The sequence below is a fragment of the Passer domesticus genome, chromosome 21, assembly GCF_036417665.1.
Source record: "Passer domesticus isolate bPasDom1 chromosome 21, bPasDom1.hap1, whole genome shotgun sequence".
NCBI lineage: Eukaryota > Metazoa > Chordata > Aves > Passeriformes > Passeridae > Passer > Passer domesticus.
Window position 1 is genome coordinate 5,889,344 of NC_087494.1, and position 17,994 is coordinate 5,907,337.

At 39.1% G+C, this 17,994-nt stretch overlaps 1 protein-coding gene across 2 annotated transcripts in view; it reads left to right on the plus strand.

Moving 5' to 3' along the window:
* RANBP3 (RAN binding protein 3) overlaps positions 1 to 11,412 on the plus strand; it is a 53,885-nt gene extending 42,473 nt beyond the window's left edge. For both annotated transcript variants that reach the window (XM_064396676.1, XM_064396677.1), the window contains 7 exons: positions 1,150 to 1,228; positions 2,143 to 2,245; positions 3,116 to 3,240; positions 5,421 to 5,541; positions 7,118 to 7,260; positions 8,946 to 9,129; positions 9,981 to 11,412. In XM_064396676.1, coding sequence (XP_064252746.1) covers positions 1,150 to 1,228; positions 2,143 to 2,245; positions 3,116 to 3,240; positions 5,421 to 5,541; positions 7,118 to 7,260; positions 8,946 to 9,129; positions 9,981 to 10,024 — 799 coding nt within the window. In that variant the 3' untranslated portion in view covers positions 10,025 to 11,412. The remainder of the gene's footprint in view (positions 1 to 1,149; positions 1,229 to 2,142; positions 2,246 to 3,115; positions 3,241 to 5,420; positions 5,542 to 7,117; positions 7,261 to 8,945; positions 9,130 to 9,980) is intronic.
* The last annotated feature ends 6,582 nt before the right edge of the window (positions 11,413 to 17,994 follow it).

Below are 17,994 nucleotides of genomic sequence, written 5' to 3' on the forward strand. Positions count from 1 at the left end.
ATTCATGGTGAGTCAATTGCAAGAAACCTAGGTTTGAACTTGTCTTAAAAACAATAGTATCTCTAAGGGGAGTTGGCTCTGGTTTTCTGCTGAGATGGCAAAGCATTATGGTAATAAACTTGTAAAAGGAAGCTCCTCCCTTTGTGTAACACTGTCAATTCTTTAAAAACTGTAAATATGCTAGGTGGTGTGGCAGATATTGGTAGGCCACATTGAGTTCCCTGTCAACATTTGGAGCTCTGAACTGTGGTATTTAATTCCCTTAGGAGGTAAAGTTATCTTCCACTGAGGATGTCCTTTGTTCTAGAAATCTCCTTAATCAGAAGTAGCAACTCTACATGTACAGTTTAAAGGTTTGTTTGGTTTCACTTGAATCATGTAGATGTGAGTCCCTATTTTCCAAACCTGGTGAAATGCACATAGGCTTGATTCAGAATGGTTGCTTTTGTATACTCACTTTGTGAGCCTTAGAAAGGTATGCCTTATGGGAAGGGATAGGAACAATGACTTGTTAAGTCTTTTGAGTCTGTAAAAGAATAAAACTCTTGTTCTTTCTAAATAGGATTAAAAATCTGTTAATAAAAATTCTAACGGGAGGAAGGTGTTTATTCTTTAAGGAAGAAGTAAAGGATGATATTTGATTGTGAAACTTCTTGGAGAGTCTGTGGAATTGCAGCTAGTCTGATAAACTGCATTGTTTATCCCTGCAACCTTTGGTTCAGTTACGATCTTGCACGTGCTTTTGTTTCTGTTCTTTCAATTTCTGAGAGAATTGACCTAAAGATGTGTAGTAGTTTAAATCTGTACATGTAGAATACTGTTTAAAAAAAAAGTATGTTGTATGATTAGACAATAAGCCCTCACTTAGCATTCAGCATTGCTTTGTATGCTAATAGTTATCTGAAGGGGAAGATTTTTACAGAGAAAAAATATTTTGTGGTCATTCTGAGAGAATTCTTGTTCTGTAAAACTAGAATATATTCTCATGTTAAGTTGGATTAATTTTTACCTATGTTTTTGTCAACCAGTACTTATTTTCTTAAAGCCAGTGACAATCACTCACTTTCTGAGAAATTTTATTAGTAGAAAATAAAAGAGGTGTTATTTTCTGTCTTGTAAAACCTGGCTTATTTCTTGGGTTTTTTTCAGTGTAGAGAACTCTACGAACAGTGCAGATGCGTCTAGCAACAAGTTTGTTTTTGGACAGAACATGAGTGAGCGAGTCCTAGTGAGTATCCACTATGTATATGTTGTAATTTTGCCAGCAGTTTGTTATGGATTCTCACTCAGGAATTTTGAGAGCTTTTAATTATACTTCTCACTTGAGTATGGGGTTTTTTTCAGTGGTTTCCCTTGAAGGTAATTTATTTTGAATGCAACACGGGAAGTTCATTATGAGCTATTGTCTGCCCAGCAATACTTTCCAGGATTTCCCTTTCAAACTCTCAGTGTAAGGAGATTCAGTGCCCTCTCTGTAGTGCATGTGGTTCTTGTATCCAAGCATTTTATGGCACAGATTGTTGCTTTAAATGGCTATTGGAGTATAAGTATTAGAGGGTATTTTATGTTTGTCCTCAAAATTGAGAGCAGTTCAGTAATGTGACTCCCCTCAGATGGGATTTCAAGCCCAGCAGTAAAGCAGCTGCCTCAGGACTGAGGTATGATTCTGGAAATGCTGTTTATGATGTACCAACCAAAGGAATAGGTTCTAGTACCTCACTGTTTCTTGCTGTTGCTTTTATTCCTGTGCTGGAACAAAATGGAAATGTTTAATGTTGAGTGTTCAGACCTGTCTAGCTACTAAGCAGGAGTTCAGTCAATTATGACATGAGTAGTTGTAGCTGAAATTGACTTGCTGTGTTGAACAAAGCAAGTCAAAAAGTTTCAAATTAAGGATTGAAATTTGGTATCAGTTCAAGGGAAAATAATTCAAACTGTTCTTTAGGCCACACTCCATTCAGTGCCTTAGCTAAGGTAGTAGGATAGTTTTAACTGTGAAAGCATGTTGTCCATGAGATTCTTTTTCCGCCATATGATTTATAAATACTGGAGCTACCCCTCAGTACTTGGTCACTAGTCCTGTTTAGTAGAATTGGCATATGTTTTCTCCCTTCTGTTTACCTTCTCTTATTTCTGTGATAGAGTCCGCCAAAATCAAATGAAGGTAGTACAGAGAGTAATAAGGAGAATGCTGCTACAGAGTCTGGGTCTGAATCGTCTTCTCAGGAGGCCACACCAGAGAAAGGTGAAAAACAAAATATTGTATTAGGAATGGTAGTTAATCCTTTTTTTAAATAACTGTATTTTTCAATATCTTGTTACTTCTCAAAAACATAAGATTTTTATGTTGCCTTTACTGTCTCCTGTAACCAAAGATACAGGCTGGGTGTGGAAGTTGCTGGGTGTTGTAGATCCTCTAATAGTAAACATGTGCGGGCTGCACTTTCTTTTTGATTGTCAGTCTGTGGTTGTGGGAGTATCTTCAGTGGAATTAAATTAGAGGGAGTTAACTGAACTGGTAGTGGGACTTGGTAGAGAACGTAGGAGAAATGTGGCAAACTTCTTTTTAACAATTCTATTTTATTTCAAGTGACTGAATTTCTGAGTCAAATGTGTATTGCATTGAGTGAGTGCCCCACTTGTTGCTTGAACTCAGAACTGGTTGCTGGATTCTATGACTTCAAATTGTCAAGATATTACAGAAATTCTGAGAACCATGGGTTTTCTTCAGTAAAGTGCTTGCAAGCCCAAATGGAAGTAGAAAATTAAATGCACTGTCCATGTGTAGGCACAGCTGTATGGCTGACAAGAGTATCAGTACTGCTGGAGCATCTACAGATAAGCAGGTGTCCATGCAAAGGTTTTGAATTACTGCGTGTATGGACAAAACTTCTTGAGAATTTTATCTATTTTGTTCCTTATGCTTGTAACACAAGTAGTAAAAGAAAAGCTTTAACTTCTGCTTTAAATTTCAGTCTTTTTTTATGTGTTCTATTAAAGTCTGTTTTCTATACATTTCAAAAGGTCTCAAAATTATGGTGTACTTGTGTGAGACTTTTATATATCTTACAAAATTTTATGCTAATCATTCTCAGACTCTCAAAATGTTGTTCAGCTAATAATATTTCAGAATCACTGGCAGAGTCTGCAGCAGCCTATACTAAAGCAACAGCAAGGAAGTGTTTATTAGCGAAGGTAGAAGTGATTACTGGGGAGGAAGCTGAAAGTAACGTGTTACAGGTAAGAAACAGATGGAGGAGCTTTGAGTTTGTGGGGATTCATATGGATGTCTGTCGCAGTAACAAGTGTATATAAATCTATACAGGGTATTCTCAGCCAGCCCTGTTCAAGCTTAGATGCAAGCAAACCACTGGCCAGAGATCTGGGCAGAGAGAGATCCTAACCAATCAGCTGTTTAAATCAGGAAGTTTCAAACCCCCTGTATAAGCAGGCCTCCATAATAAACTGTTGCTGTTTTGCCTGGATCTCTGAGAGTTTGTATCATCCCTGTCTCTGACCCCACGTAACAGATGCCCAGTGAATGCACACCATCTGATTCCCTACAATTCAGCCTTTCTCTATATCTCTAATATATTTTCTTGTGTTAAAATGCAAACTTTATAGATATTTATGTCAGATCCTTATTTATTAACTTGTTATCCATTGTTTTTAATTTCCTTTTTCTGAATAAATTTTAGTGTATAAGCCATCCCCGTGTATCTTAAGCATACTTTCCTGAATCTATCACATAGAAGTTTCTATTTCCTGTGAGACAATTATTTGAAGAAAATTTAAATTAATTAAATATTTTTAAGTTCTTTAATTGTTGTACTACTAAAAATTTTCTAAAATTTGGAATGGGCTATTTATGCCAGCAGTCTAGTTTCTTGCAAAATAGAAACTGTATCACAGACACTCAGGAATTTAGTTTGAGATACTTAATTGAATTAGTGATGTTGTAGAAGGATATTTGGTCATGACTTGGACTGCTGATTTTAGTAGTGATATATTTAACATTGTAGTTATTAATTAACTTACATATACTTACTAACTCCAGTGTATTCTTAAGAAAAACATGCAGGGTTTGCATATAAAATGAAGTGGTATATGTATTTTTTCCCATCTCTCTTTATACTCCAATTGTAGTTTGTTTTTTTTTCCTTGACATATTTTGTTTCTCAGCGTTCGAATTGTGTTATTTTCAAGGATAGTTTTTACTCTTACAGACAGGATGCACTATTCTTCTGACACCAAACAGTAGCACTATCAGTATCTAATGCCTATCAGTTACACTTGTATTACCTTACAAAATGATACTCTATAATGTTTATCTTCTTGGACTTTTACCAGACATAAATGGTCTTTAAATGGTTCTTCTGGTATGTCTCTGTTTCTGTGTAATTCAGAAATGTCTGGGTGCTTCACATAATTGAACAAGACACTGAAGAGATAAGAATCCTGTTTCACTTAAAAAACCCACAACTTTTGGCAGTTTTATACTTAATAGAGGACTGACTTGCATGAATATGTTGTAATTTAACAGACCTCTTGCCTAACTTCAATTTTTTTTTCTTGTGAAATGTAATGTATTAAAATTCCAAATGGGACTTGTACAGACAGAACTATGTTAATGTTGCAGAAACATACACAGCTAGATGTTTTGGCGTGAAGAAGATGAGAAATGGAGGGAATAAAAATGGAAGTATCTTTTCCACTTAGTGCATGTTCATCTATGGGGAACTTGAGGGGTGATGGTTTGAGGTATAAAGCCTCAGCAGTAACAGTGAAGTTGGATTAGAGAGGGTGGTATAGAGATGGCATGGAAGAAAAAGGGAGCTTGTAGGTCAAATCCTTCAGTATTCCTACTGTTGGAAAAAAATACATACACCTTTTGAATTTTATAACCTCTGAACCCTCAGTTAGTAATCTCAGTTATTAATGACTTTGTGTTGTTCAGGCTTTGATAATTAATTGATAATGAGTTAGCATGTTTGTTCATCCTTTGCTTCCTTACAGGAGGAATTTTGCTTTGCTTTCATTATGCTGGGTCTTCCCAGCAACAAATAACATATTCAGTGGTGCAGTGTGTACCTAAGGCTTTTAAAAGAATTGACTGATATAAGGCAGTCTTTTAGGATGTTAAGTTTCCTCTGTGAAAATTTATATCTTGCCTGAAAATTACTGTTTTGATCTTGAACCTTCTTATTCTTCAAGAATATCTAGCTTGTTTTAATAAAACTTGATGAAAACAGCGTATTTTGAGAAATTTATTGCAAAAGAGAGGAGGATGACTGTTTTGATTTCCACAGCTATAAACAATTAAAAATTCCAGTATGAAATCTGAATTTTTTTTTAATCAACTGTAGGTGACTAAGAAATATCAATCAACTACTATGCCATAAAGATATTTTCTGTTACAGATTCAATGCAAGCTGTTTGTATTTGATAAAAGCTCTCAGTCTTGGGTGGAAAGAGGTCGAGGGCTCCTGAGACTCAATGATATGGCCTCAACAGATGATGGAACATTACAGTCTCGACTGGGTAAGAGGAACCAGGGGAAATGAGATACTGGATGACAGTCATGCTATTTTCATAAGGTTCTTCCTTGACACACAGCAACATTCACTTAAGTTTGTATTAGCTCGAGCAACTCGGAAGCAGTTTGGACCTTTTCTTTTGCTTCAGTTAATGAATACTGCCTCCAAAGAGAGTATCTTCATACCCTTCTATTGCAGGAGATGTTCTAGTTACTTTTTCCCCCAATAAAAGCAAGCCGTGTTTAGTAACTAGAATATTTGCCTAGAAATTTATGGTAATATCATTCAGATCTGGCTGTTTTGGATGGGTTGCTTGTGATGAGGGAAGTCTGAATAGTGCATGATTGTTCAGGCTGGCAGGAATGTGCATTAGCCTGAGATTATCTGCTCAGATACCATTGCTGAACTTTAATGTATTAATGTCTAAGGCTTCAGACTAAATAGCTTTAGATATGACTCATAATCTTTAATAGCTTTGTTGCAGTTTAAGCCCAGCCCAGCAGCCAAGCCCCTTGCAGCTGCTTGCTCTCTCTCCCTCCAGCAGGATCAGGGAGAGAATCGGAAGTGTATAAAAGTTAGAAAACTCCTGGGTTGAGATAAAAGCAGTTCCAATGAAGAAAGCAAAAGCTGTGCATGCAAATTGCAAACAAAGCAAAACAGATTAATTCACTGCCTCCTGTGGGCAAGCAGGTGTTCATCCATCTCTGGGACAACAGGACCCCATCATGCGTAATGGTGACTTGGGAGGACAAACACCATCACCCCAAATATCCTCCCTTCCTCCTCTTATCCCTGCTTTATATTCTGAGCATGGTGTTTTGTGGTCTGGAATATCCCTTTAGTCAGTTTGGGTCACCTGTTCCAGCTGTGTCTGCCCCTAACCTCCCACATACTTGTCACAGCACAGCTGGTATGTAGCTGGACAGATAAATCCGGCCATAAACAGAGATCCAATTTGGCTTGACTAGTTTGTTAGAGAAAAGAAGTAAAGTCCCTAGGTGAGCAGTGATAGGATAGATTTGAACTCAAACAAAGAACCCCAGCCAATTCCATTCCATCCTGAATGCAGACATATCATTGGTCAGGGAGCGAGGCAGTGCAGAGGCCCCGACCAATCAGTTGTCCAAGCACAGGAACCCCCTGTAAAATGGGACACCAAACAATAACCCGAGCTGTTTGTCACATGAGCATTGGTAATTTCTGTCGTATCTGTCTCCAACCTATGACCATAACGTATTACATACTCCCATCCTCATCAGTGTAGTAGTATGAAAAGCCGAAAAGACCTTAGCTCTGTGCAAGCACTGCTCAGCAATACAAAAACATCTCTTATATTATCAATGGTATGTTCAGCACAAACCCAAAATACAGCTCCATACCAGTGACTGGGAAGAAAGTTAACTCTACCCCAGCCAAAACCCACACAAGCCTACATTCTCCTCATTTACAGTTGTGACAAAAGCCTAAGAGGGCTTGTTTGTAAAAAGACTGAAACCTTTGAACAGTAACAAGTGTCTTGACTGTTTTTAGCTTCCTGATGTGTCTTCTTCCACCTAACTGATCTTGTAACTTGGCTTTAGTGATGAGGACTCAGGGGAGTCTCAGGTTAATCTTAAATACCAAGCTCTGGGCTCAGATGCAGATTGATAAAGCCAGTGAGAAGAGTATCCGGATCACAGCCATGGATACAGAGGACCAAGGAGTTAAAGTTTTTCTTATATCAGTGAGTACTGTTTATGTCTTAACCATGCTACTAAAATTGGTGCTTACTTAAACTGTAGCTGAGGTAGCATTCCATTTTTATTTGCACCCTACACTATCTTAACATCATCCCTGCCCCAAAGACAAGACACTTGGCAGATTTGCTTGTCTAAAATTCTAGCTAGTTGTGAACAAATGCCACATCAAAAGCTGCCCTAGGAAGCCATGTTTTTCAAAGCATTGCCCATGGAGTCATGGGATCGGTTCCACACATACTGAGACTCTAACTATAGTGTTTCATGCAGATACTTTTCTGATCTAAAAAAAAAAAAAAAAAGAAAATTGGCATTATTTAATAGATTTTATGCAGTAGTTTAACCAAAATTAGATCTAGTGGAACTTTCAGCACAGGAAAACTCTCATTGTCTGCAGTGTGGGAGGATGAATAGGTGCCCACTGAGAAGGAAACACTAAAACTGTCAAGAACATCTTATTAGTACTTAAGGTTTACACATTTTAACTTCGATTTTCCTTTGATGCAGAGTATTAAAGCAGTAACAGGATAGTGAAAGTGATTTCTGTGCTTACTAAATGGGGAACAGCAATCGCAATCAGAATTACTAAAACACTTGGGATCTGATCATACAGTCAGCAGGGGAGAAAGGTCACTCCCTAATGCCTGCTAAAGCACTAACAGATTGGAGAGGTCTGAGAACATGATTTTGATTTAGACTGGTTTTACACAAGATGCAAAAGAATATGTGTCTTGCAAAAGAATTTGTTTTCCTAGGGATCAGAAATTGAGAGCATCAGCAAATGGTTGGCTTTCCCTGTGATATTAGGTTTGTAGGGCTGGGATCTGGAGTCCCAGAATTGAACTTAATAATACCAAATATGCATTGATGAGGAAAAATAAGTGAAATTATTGGATAAGTTTTTATCCATATTTTTGTAGTTTTGAAAGTTTTGAGTTAATCTGTCATCAGGTTATTCACTCTTGATTTTAATATTGATAAAAAGTATCTTCTTTGGAATTACTTTTCAGTTTATTGCAGGGGAATTTTGCACAATACAGAACTGACACATTCAAGTGTCAGATGGGGTGGATGGAAAGTATTTTTTATGAAAGAATTTGGGGAAACTTTCTTATGAAAGAATTTGACAGGTTGTCAAAAATTATTCCTTCTTAAAGAGAGACTGTTCAAAAAATTTTAAATAACTCAGTGAACAGACAGGCAGTTTTCTCATTATATCTCGTATTGAAATTTTATGCCAGTGCCTCATGAAACAATTGGCTTGATTATGATTAACTAATGTGTGAAGTTGAATTATTGACAGGCCAGCAAAAATCTGCAAGATTTTAATTGAAGGTCTTTTTAATATGAACTTTTGGGAGGTATCAGGAAAGCTATATGATTTCTGTGTGAAGAAGACTATATGAGATCAGCAAATACTGGGTGTGTTAGCAAAAAAAAAAGAAAGTTGGAACTAAGCAGAGGAACATACACTCACCACCAGAGTTCTGTATATCTAATGTCCTTCTGTGTGTACCACAGCCCATTCTGACTGGTTTGAAAAATCCTTTATGAGAAAACTCAGAAGTGTATAATGAAATTTGGCATGACTGGTGTGTATTATGTCAGCAGTGCTTTATCGTGTTATAATTCCATGCACCTTTTTCTTATTTCTGAATATTGAAAAATGCAGGCAAGCTCTAAAGATACAGGGCAGTTGTATGCTGCATTGCACCATCGGATCTTGGCCTTGCGCAGTAGAGTGGAACAAGAGCAAGAAGTCAAGAATGTAGCACCTGAGCCAGAGGTAACGCAGTCAAATGAGGAAGACAGTGATGATGATGATGTCATTGCACCTTCAGGATCAGCAGGAAGTGGTAAGTAAGAAAGACAATGATGTTTCCTGTTTTCCATGCATTTTCCTGTGTAATTTCTTAAAGTAGTCTGTGCTCCTTGTGTATGTCTATGGAGTAGGACTATTGCATGGCTTTTCTTTTTGAATGCAACTACTCCTTGCTTCTTCTTCAAAGTGGTAAAAGGTGCCGGTGCTGCCTGTGAGCCATGGTACAGTTTAGCAGAGGTTTTCTGTGCTTTTTATCATTTACAGGATTTCTGAGGGTGGTTCTGAGTTTCATTTTTGCCTTCATCTTGCATATAAAACCTGAGATGACTCAGGATCAGTAGACAGCATCCAGACTGACCTTTCAGTTTGGAAAGCAGAAGGTTTATAAAGGGGCATGGAAGGAGTGTCATGTTTTTTATTGCGCATGAGGAGACCATAATTAAAGAAAAATATTAGTCTTCAGTTTGAGGAAGGCTTCCTTTTGTACTCTCAACTTGGAAGTCATCTCTGCTTTGCTTTCTTGTGGCTGAGAACATAGAGCCTTTGACAGTCCTTCATCCTGATTCACAGAAGGGGATAAAAAGAGGAATGAATATGAACAAAAGCAGTGGGAAGACTGAAGAGCTTGGAAACTGAACTTTTAGGTTTTGGGATGCTTCTGGGATTCCTGTACTAGATTAGTCAAGAACATAAAATTCTACAGTAGATAGGTCTTAATCTGGAGAAGGCCATATGCAGGGTGGGGGAGGTAGAATTCTACAGTTCTCATCTCTCATTGAACACCTGAATCTGAGACTTATGTAGGCTACTTGGGATGGGTCTCTTACTGCAAGGCAAGAAACAAAAGATATTTCTTATGACCGAGAACTATTTTTATTGTTTCAGGTCCTAATGATGAAGCTGATGGGCAGAATGTTGGCAGCACATAGCAGATGTGAGCCAGTCTGCTTGCAAGGCTGCTATGAACACCATCTTGCAGGCATCTCTGGATACCCCAGGCCAGCGATTGTTTCAGGCAGTTTTGAAAGCTCCAGGACTTAAGAACTGTGCATCTCTGTTCTGTTTGTTTGGGTTTTTTGGTCTGGATCAGTAGATTCCACACAAAAAAATAGCAGACTTGGAAACTACCTGAATGTGGTTTGGGACGTTGAAAGCTCATCATATTGATGAGCAAAAAAACAAAAAATCCAACCCCAAAACAACAAAAACACAAAATGCAACCACCCCTATCCATTTCCCCTCTTTCTTGTTATTAAAATGGCACATTACAGCTTGTCACAGCTTTTCATTGGGACCTTTTGGCTGTTTCTTCAATAGTTCATGTCTTGCAGGTCTCCAAGATAGAACTTTTCGACATGGTTCCAACTCGAATTCTGCTTTTATAACCCCTACTCCCCTTTACGCAGGGAAACCCAGTCCTCACTAGCTCCTATGCTCACTGGCTGCCCTTTTGGGTTCCTTTATTTTTTTTGGACTGTAGATGGGGCAGGTTATGTTTTTACCTTTTAATCCCAACATAGGTTGTGGATGTGGACACCATTGTTTGCTGTCTAGTGGGTTTGTAAACAGAAAGAAACAAAACATTGTGCTTCACCAGAGAAGATTTTTTTTAATGCGATAAGAGACTTAAAAGTCTGCAGGACGTTTTGCTAACTCCTTTTTTCTTCCCATTTCATTATTATTTTTGGGGGATTTATATTGTGGTGAGACTTTTTTATTTTAGTTTTTCAATAAGATGCTCTTGTGTGTTGAAAAAGTGAAACTATTGTTTTGTACTGTTCTTTTCTGTTACTATTTAAGGGAGAGCTAAGCCACTATATATAATAGATGTTGCATACCATTTTTCTTAGAAAATTTTGTTTCTGTGGCTACAGTAAAGTGCAGGAGGCATATAGGTTACACCTTCAGAACAGTTAATGACAAAACAGCTGTTAGCCCTTGGAAGAATAAAATAGGCTCATGTAGTGAGCTCTGCCAGCCATTAAAATAAATCTGTATAATAAAGCAGCTCTCATTTAATGGCTTGATTCAACAAGCCATTTAAGCACTTGCCTGACTTAACTGTATGTGAATAATCTTACTGAAGTCAATGCAACTCTTCATGCTTAAAGTTGAGGACATTTTTAAAAATCTTGCTGAATTAATGGCCTTAAATAGAAAATTTAACTTCTAAACCCTTCCTGTCACTGTTCCATTTCCTGAAGTCTTGCAGCATGAAGAAAAAGGTAATACTGCCAGCCTTGAGTAATTTGGGCTGAAGGTTATTGTATTCTGTTCCACCACAAATAAAAGCAAAAAAGTGGTTTTCTGTGTGCAATTCTGAAGTACTCCTACTGTAACCATAACCCTTTTTTTTTTCTCCTTTGGGTGTTTTTTAATCATTTGAGCCTTTTGTGTGAAAGTTGAGTTTTATTTTCTTATTGAAACATGGTATGGTCTTGTCCAGCAAGGTTGGAATTTGGTAGTCACCAGGTCACTTTCACTTCTAATTCCCCAAATTGTTCTATTTCCTTTATAAATAGTTTGCTGATAGATAATTTCTGACTTGCATACTTACTCTTTTGTACGTTAATGATCTAAAATGCATCAACTAAAAGAAAATGAAAGGGGAAGAAAGCATTTGATGTAGCATGAATTGAAAACAGAAACCCAGGTTATAGCACAGAATCAACTTTGAAATTTAGTATTCAAATAGCAAAACAGTCCATATCGCCTCTGTTTTGATGAAACACACTTTCCACTGGCAGTCAAGAACAAGTCTTCCCCTGTTTTCTGTTGTTAGTCATCACTGAAGACTGATGTTGTTGGGGCAGAGGGTGCTTTCCCTTTTCCTGATAGCCAGTTGAAGGAACTTCTGTGATTACTTTTCTGGCAATTGAAAAGGGCTAATGATAAGCTGTGCCACTGCGTCTTGATCTCTCTGGATTGTCTGCTCATGCCTTCTTGCATTTTGGTTTTCTTTTCTGCTCCTTAGGGTTAACAGGGGTTTTTACCAATGAACAGACCTGTTGCTGCACCCCCTACTCTTGGCATGCTTCAACAGGAACGTGGCAGATTCCTTAGTACCCACCACACAATTGTTTCTGCATCACAAGGTCTGGGGACTTTAGAGTAAGTGATGCTGCATTTTGGATCTGGGATCTTTTTACATTGTTGAGATACTCAGATTTAAACTAGTCTTTTCAAAAACCCTTGCACTGTAAAGCTGTTTGTCAGCATCTTGTTCATAAAGAAAATTAATAAGGTGTCTTGGCCCACACGGCCTGCTTCTGTGAAAACAGGCATTATTTCCTGGTCCGAGGCTCTATGGCGTCCATGCTAGGCCTCACTTTGAAGTGTTTTACCTAAAATGCAATTGATGGTGCATGAAGATTCAGAAATATTGAATAAGCATGCTTGCTTTGGGATTTGATGGTATACAATCATCTACAGCTTTCCAAAAATTTTGGCAACTATTTACTGATGCAGATTTTATTTTTAGCTAGAAGCTTTGCATAAATTTTTCTAGTGAAGGCAGAAATGTTGCTGTGCATCCCGACAGAATTGTGTTGCTGTGCATCCCAACAGAATTGGCAGTGGGTTGAGTTCAGGCCCTGCCCAGTGAGATACAGTTAGCCAAAGCAAAACCCTGACTTGGCTCTCTGCTTTAAGCCTTAGTTAGCCAGTGACAGGCAAAACTGGATAACGCCCATGTGTCTCAAAAGATCTATTTAAGACCGTCATATAAAAATATACATGGGAATTACATTACAACCTGTGTCAGCAAGCAAGCAAACAAAACACCCTGAGCCCTGTGTTGTGTTTCCTGTACCAAGCAGCAGCTGTTTGAGGGGAGGGTAATGGTGACCAGCTCTGCTGCCTTACAGCAATCTTCCTCTTGATTGTGCTTGTGCTCCTTAGGCCTCTTGTTAACTTTTGTGTGGTGTTGACAATTCCTGTATAGCTTGTTGGCTGCTGACCCACACAGGTACAGCCTTTCAGGTTTCCAAGTGGGAAAAAATACTGAAGAGCGTAGTAAAGTTGAACATGCTTGCTGATGACTCAACAGTGTACTCTGGCAACCAGGAGGGCCAACCATGTCCATGGGGGGCATCAGGCCAACTGGGTGAGGGAGGGGATTGTGTCTCTCTGCTCTGCAGCCTCACCTTGAGTTCTGGGGGCAGTTTTGGGCACCACAGTATAAAAGACATTAAGCTAATAGAGAAGTGTCCAAAGAAGGGCCACAAGGATGGGGGAAGGATCTAGAGGGGAAGCTGTGTGAGGAGCTGCTGAGGGCACTTGGTTTGTTCAGCCTGGAGAAGGGGAGACTGAGGGGAGACCTCAATGCAGTCTTCAACCTCCTCATGATGGGAGGTATAGGGAAGGTACCAGTCTATACACTGCTGACCAGTGAGAGAGCATGAGGAAATAGCATGGAGCTGAGTCAGGGGAGGTTTAGCTTGGATATCTGGAAGTTTTTCACCCAGAGGGTGATTTTAGAACTGGAATGGGCTCCTCAGGGCAGTGGTCACAGCACTAAGCCTGAATTCGAGAAGCATTTGGACAGTGCTCTCAGTCATAGGGTAGGGTGGTACCCTGTGCAGGGCCAGGAGCTGAATTTGATGATCCTGATGGACCCCTTCCAACTCATCGTGGTCTATGATTCCATGAAAATGTTAGATTGGTGATGTCACTGAAACCAGAACTAAGCCTCTTATCCATAAAATAGAAAAAAAAAAAAAAAAAAAAAAAGACACCCACAGGAAACACAAACATTAAGGTAAGAGAATGTCATTACAACATCTTTCTGTAGTCCAGTTTCTGGTTCATTGCTTTAGAAAAGACAGGGCAGGAAATTATCTAAATAAATGAATTCTCAGCCATCCTGCACTAGAACTAGGTGGGAGGTGACCAGATTGTTGTTAGAAGCCTGCAGGAATAAAAAACATCCAACTTTGTAATGGGTCCTGTCTGTTCCCTGAAGTATCAATTGATGCCATTGCTTGGGTGTTACTGCCATTAAATGACTGCTCCTAACACATCCCATTCTGCAGTTCAGCTGGTATCTTGCTCTCCCAGTGAGTGTAGAAAATGATTAATTTACTTTCTAGAAACATGTTACATATTTCAAAATTTACCATGTTTCCCATAATCTTCTCTAGTTTTAGGAATTCCAGTTATAATTGCTATAATTTGTCATACAAGATTTTATTAAACTGACTTTTCACTGTGTGCTTTTTCTCCCGGTGTTACTTGGTCTTTCTGTCCACTGACTGGCTTAAATTGAACTCTAGTTCATTCTGTGGGTAGCAGATTTTCAGACAGGATGTTACGAAGATGGTTTAATTTTTTTTAAAGGGTTTCTTTTTTTTCCCTCATGTGAAATCATCACAGACCAACATAGGTGCAAGAGAGAATTGCTAAATCAGACAGCCTTGATTCTTTTCTGCTAGGTGAAAGTACAGGTATCTCATTAAGAAATGCTTACAGATAATTTCTGTAAATAAAAGTCTCATTTGAAGGTAGTATTTAGAGCTCCCTTTTGGTTACCTCCTTTCAATGACTCCTTTCCAAAACTTTCCTTTTGTAAAGATACAAAAGCTGAATTTGTCATTTGAGAACACTGGTAATTTTGTTGCATGGCTGCGGAGTGAATTCCTTTTTTCCAGGGTTATCGGTGAATTAAATGTGGGGTTATTTTAAATGAACTACTCCTGACCAAATTCTGGTAGCTTTCTTTCAGCTTCTAATGGAACTGGAAAAACCAAGTGGTGATGTTATGTTTGATTTCCTTCTCCTGTTCTGGAGACCAGGAAGTATCATTGAGCCCCCCCACTGCAGGGTGCCTGCTGCTGGTAACTGAGCATTCATGTGCTGACTGTAAACTGTCCTCTGAAAAGCAGCTTGCTGTCTGTAGTCCATTTAGCAGACAAGATAAATTCCTGTTCCGGAGAATTCAGAGCACAAATTTTGCTGCAGCCAGGAGATCTATTGGACAAGGCCCTACAAAAAGCTGAGAGGGAAGGATGGGGTAATGTTTTGAACGCAGTTTGCTGATGGATGGTTCTGCCATTTTTGAAAATGTTTTTGAGATGGAAGGAAGCCCAATTGTGAGAAATAACACTCACTTAAAAAAATTAGAAGGTTTATTAAAACCTTATCAAAAAGTACAACAGAAGACTGAATGGAGAAAATAATACAGCACGCCAAGAGCAAAGGATTCTATCACCATCTGCTCAGCCACACAGTGGATGTTCTGTCTTTTAACCCTTTAGCCACTCGCAACGTTTTGTCAATTGACTCCTCCTTCACTGTCCAGTGGTGGAAATAATTTTCTTACATGTTGACTGGAGGTTAGATGTTGCCATAGTAACAAGCCAATCCTCCCATGTGTCTGGACTACTCAGGCCATCCTGTGATAATGATGCAAGGGGAGAGAAACATAACTACACATCTACAAAACTTCTCTTAACCTATACTTAATATTCACTCTTTAATTGTGAGAGTCAACCATTGCATTACTCATCTATAAACCCCCCCCCCCCCCCCATTTCCTTTTTATAAGTCATTTGGCTCGAACAATTAACTAAAAAAATCTTTCTCTCTTGAATGAGTCATACTAATATCTGTTGATCTGGGCAAGGACAGTGGAAACCGGAGGAAAAAATCTCAGGTTTTCCCTAGACATACTTATTTGGAATGGACAAAAGGAGATCACAGAGGTCCGGTATGGCTTTGAGTCCTGTCTACCTTGCCTATGGGGTTACTACCCATAGTGGGTGAATCTTAGTGGTGACTACAGAGCCTAACTTGGTCTTGCCCTCTGCTCCCTTTTGTATTACAAGACAATTGAGGAGTAATAGAGGTCCAGTATGGCCTTTTTTACCCCTACCTTACCATGCCTATGGGGTTGCTTCCCGCAGCAGGGCTATGGAATCTTTTTGGTAGTAAACAAAGGGACCAACCTGGTCTTGCCCTCCATTCCTGGTCTTACTTTATTTGTGGTTCTTAAGGAAGCTGCCCCATTACCTCTTACGGTCCCTTGTGTACTTCCCCTCAACAGATGCTTATAATTCTTGCCCATTAAAACAGGAAAAAGTTCTCAAGCTGGCTGGTGGAAACTTGACTCTACTTTTTGGGCATCTTCTTGTTGTTCTGGTTATCTCTCGGTATCTGCTTGAGAGTCAATCCTATTTCACCCAGTCTGGATGTTATAGTCCATTCTTTGGGTTCTTCTACTGGGCCTTTAACTCTGTTGGCATGAATCCATCCCTGCTCTGCAATTTGCACGGCTGATACACTGAGGAGTTAGGCGCTGATCTCTCCATGACTTGATCATTACCCAATCTCCAGGATTAATATTAAGGATTCTGAAATCCAGGGTGGTATTTGAGGAATTGCCCCTTTATGTCTTAGCCCTTCTAATGTTTGTGCTATAGACATATTTCTTCATTGGCTTCCCCTTCCTCATATGTGGCAACCTTCTGGGACAGTGTCAAAAAGGGTAACCCAAATATTATTTCATCAGCTGAGACCCCCAGATCTGATCAGGGCTGGGTTCTAATTCTTAACAAGACTGAAGGGAGACATTTTATCCATGACATCTGGGTTTCAATCATCAGTTTAACTAGAGTTCTTTTAAGAGTTTGATTCATCCTCTCAACACATCCTTGGATGCCATGGAGTGTGTAATTCCCATTTTACTCCCAGGGTTTGAGCAACTTTCTGCAATATTGTAGATGTGAAATGAGTTCCTTGGTCTGAATCAATCCTGTTTAGCATCCCATATCAGGGAGTGATTGATTCTAGAAGTGTTTTACTCACAACATTGGTATTGGCTTTAACAGTCAGTACTGCCTCTACACAATGACTTAAGTGACCTACTGTCACTAGCAAAAACTTCCACCAGTGTACCTGGGGAAGCTCAATAAAATCTACTTGGATGTTTTGAAAGGGCCATAAGGCTAATTCTTGCCCTCCTCGGGGTGTTTTCCTCATGACTTTCTTATTCACTTGTTGACATATCACAGACTGTTCAGTTACTTGCTAGCTATTCTGAAAATTCCTATGCAGCCCCACTCCTTGAGAAATTGATCACTTAGCACTTGAGTACCCCAGTGTGTTGTACCATGCATGCCTCCTAGCATTTTCTTGGCCAGGGGTTTATTAACATTTGCCTCCCATCTGCTAATCCCCATTTCCCTTCATTATCTTGCTTGGCTCCTAATTTAAGGAGTTCCTCCTCTTCTGTCTCACTGAGTACGGGGACGTCTTGCATTTCTCTTATGGGGGCTGATATCATCATTAGTTTTCCTGTCCCTGATTTGGCTGCATTTTTTAGCTTCTCAGTCTGCTAAATTGTTCCCTTGCACCTCTTGAGTCACCCCTTTTTGATGTCTTAATATATACTACTGCCACTTCCTCTGGTAATTGTAAGGTTTCTAATGCTTCTTAAATTAGTTTCTTGTGAATCAGTCCCTTTCCCTTTGAATTTAATAGCCCCCTCTCTTCCCCAACTTTTCCAAAGGTATGCACTACTCCAAAAGCGTATTTTGAGTCTGTATATGTTGTTCCTATTTGCTGTCTTAATATTTCCAGAGCTTGCTTTAGGGCATATAGCTCATGAGCTTGGGCTGACTAGTTGGAAGGTAACTTTCCCTTTTTTATGGCTACCAACCCTTCATCTACTATAGCGTTCCCTGATACCCAGTGCCCCTGGATTACCCTTGAAGATCCATCGATGTACAATCATTTCCCTCCTTGGAGTGGTTGATCTGTTAGGTCCTCTCTTAATTTAGTTTGATAGTTTATAACCTCTAGGCAATTAAGTATTAGTTCCTCATCTGGTTCTCCATGCAAAAACTGGGCAGGGTTTGGTTACTGATGATTTGCTCTAAATCATTATCTATTAAGATGGCTT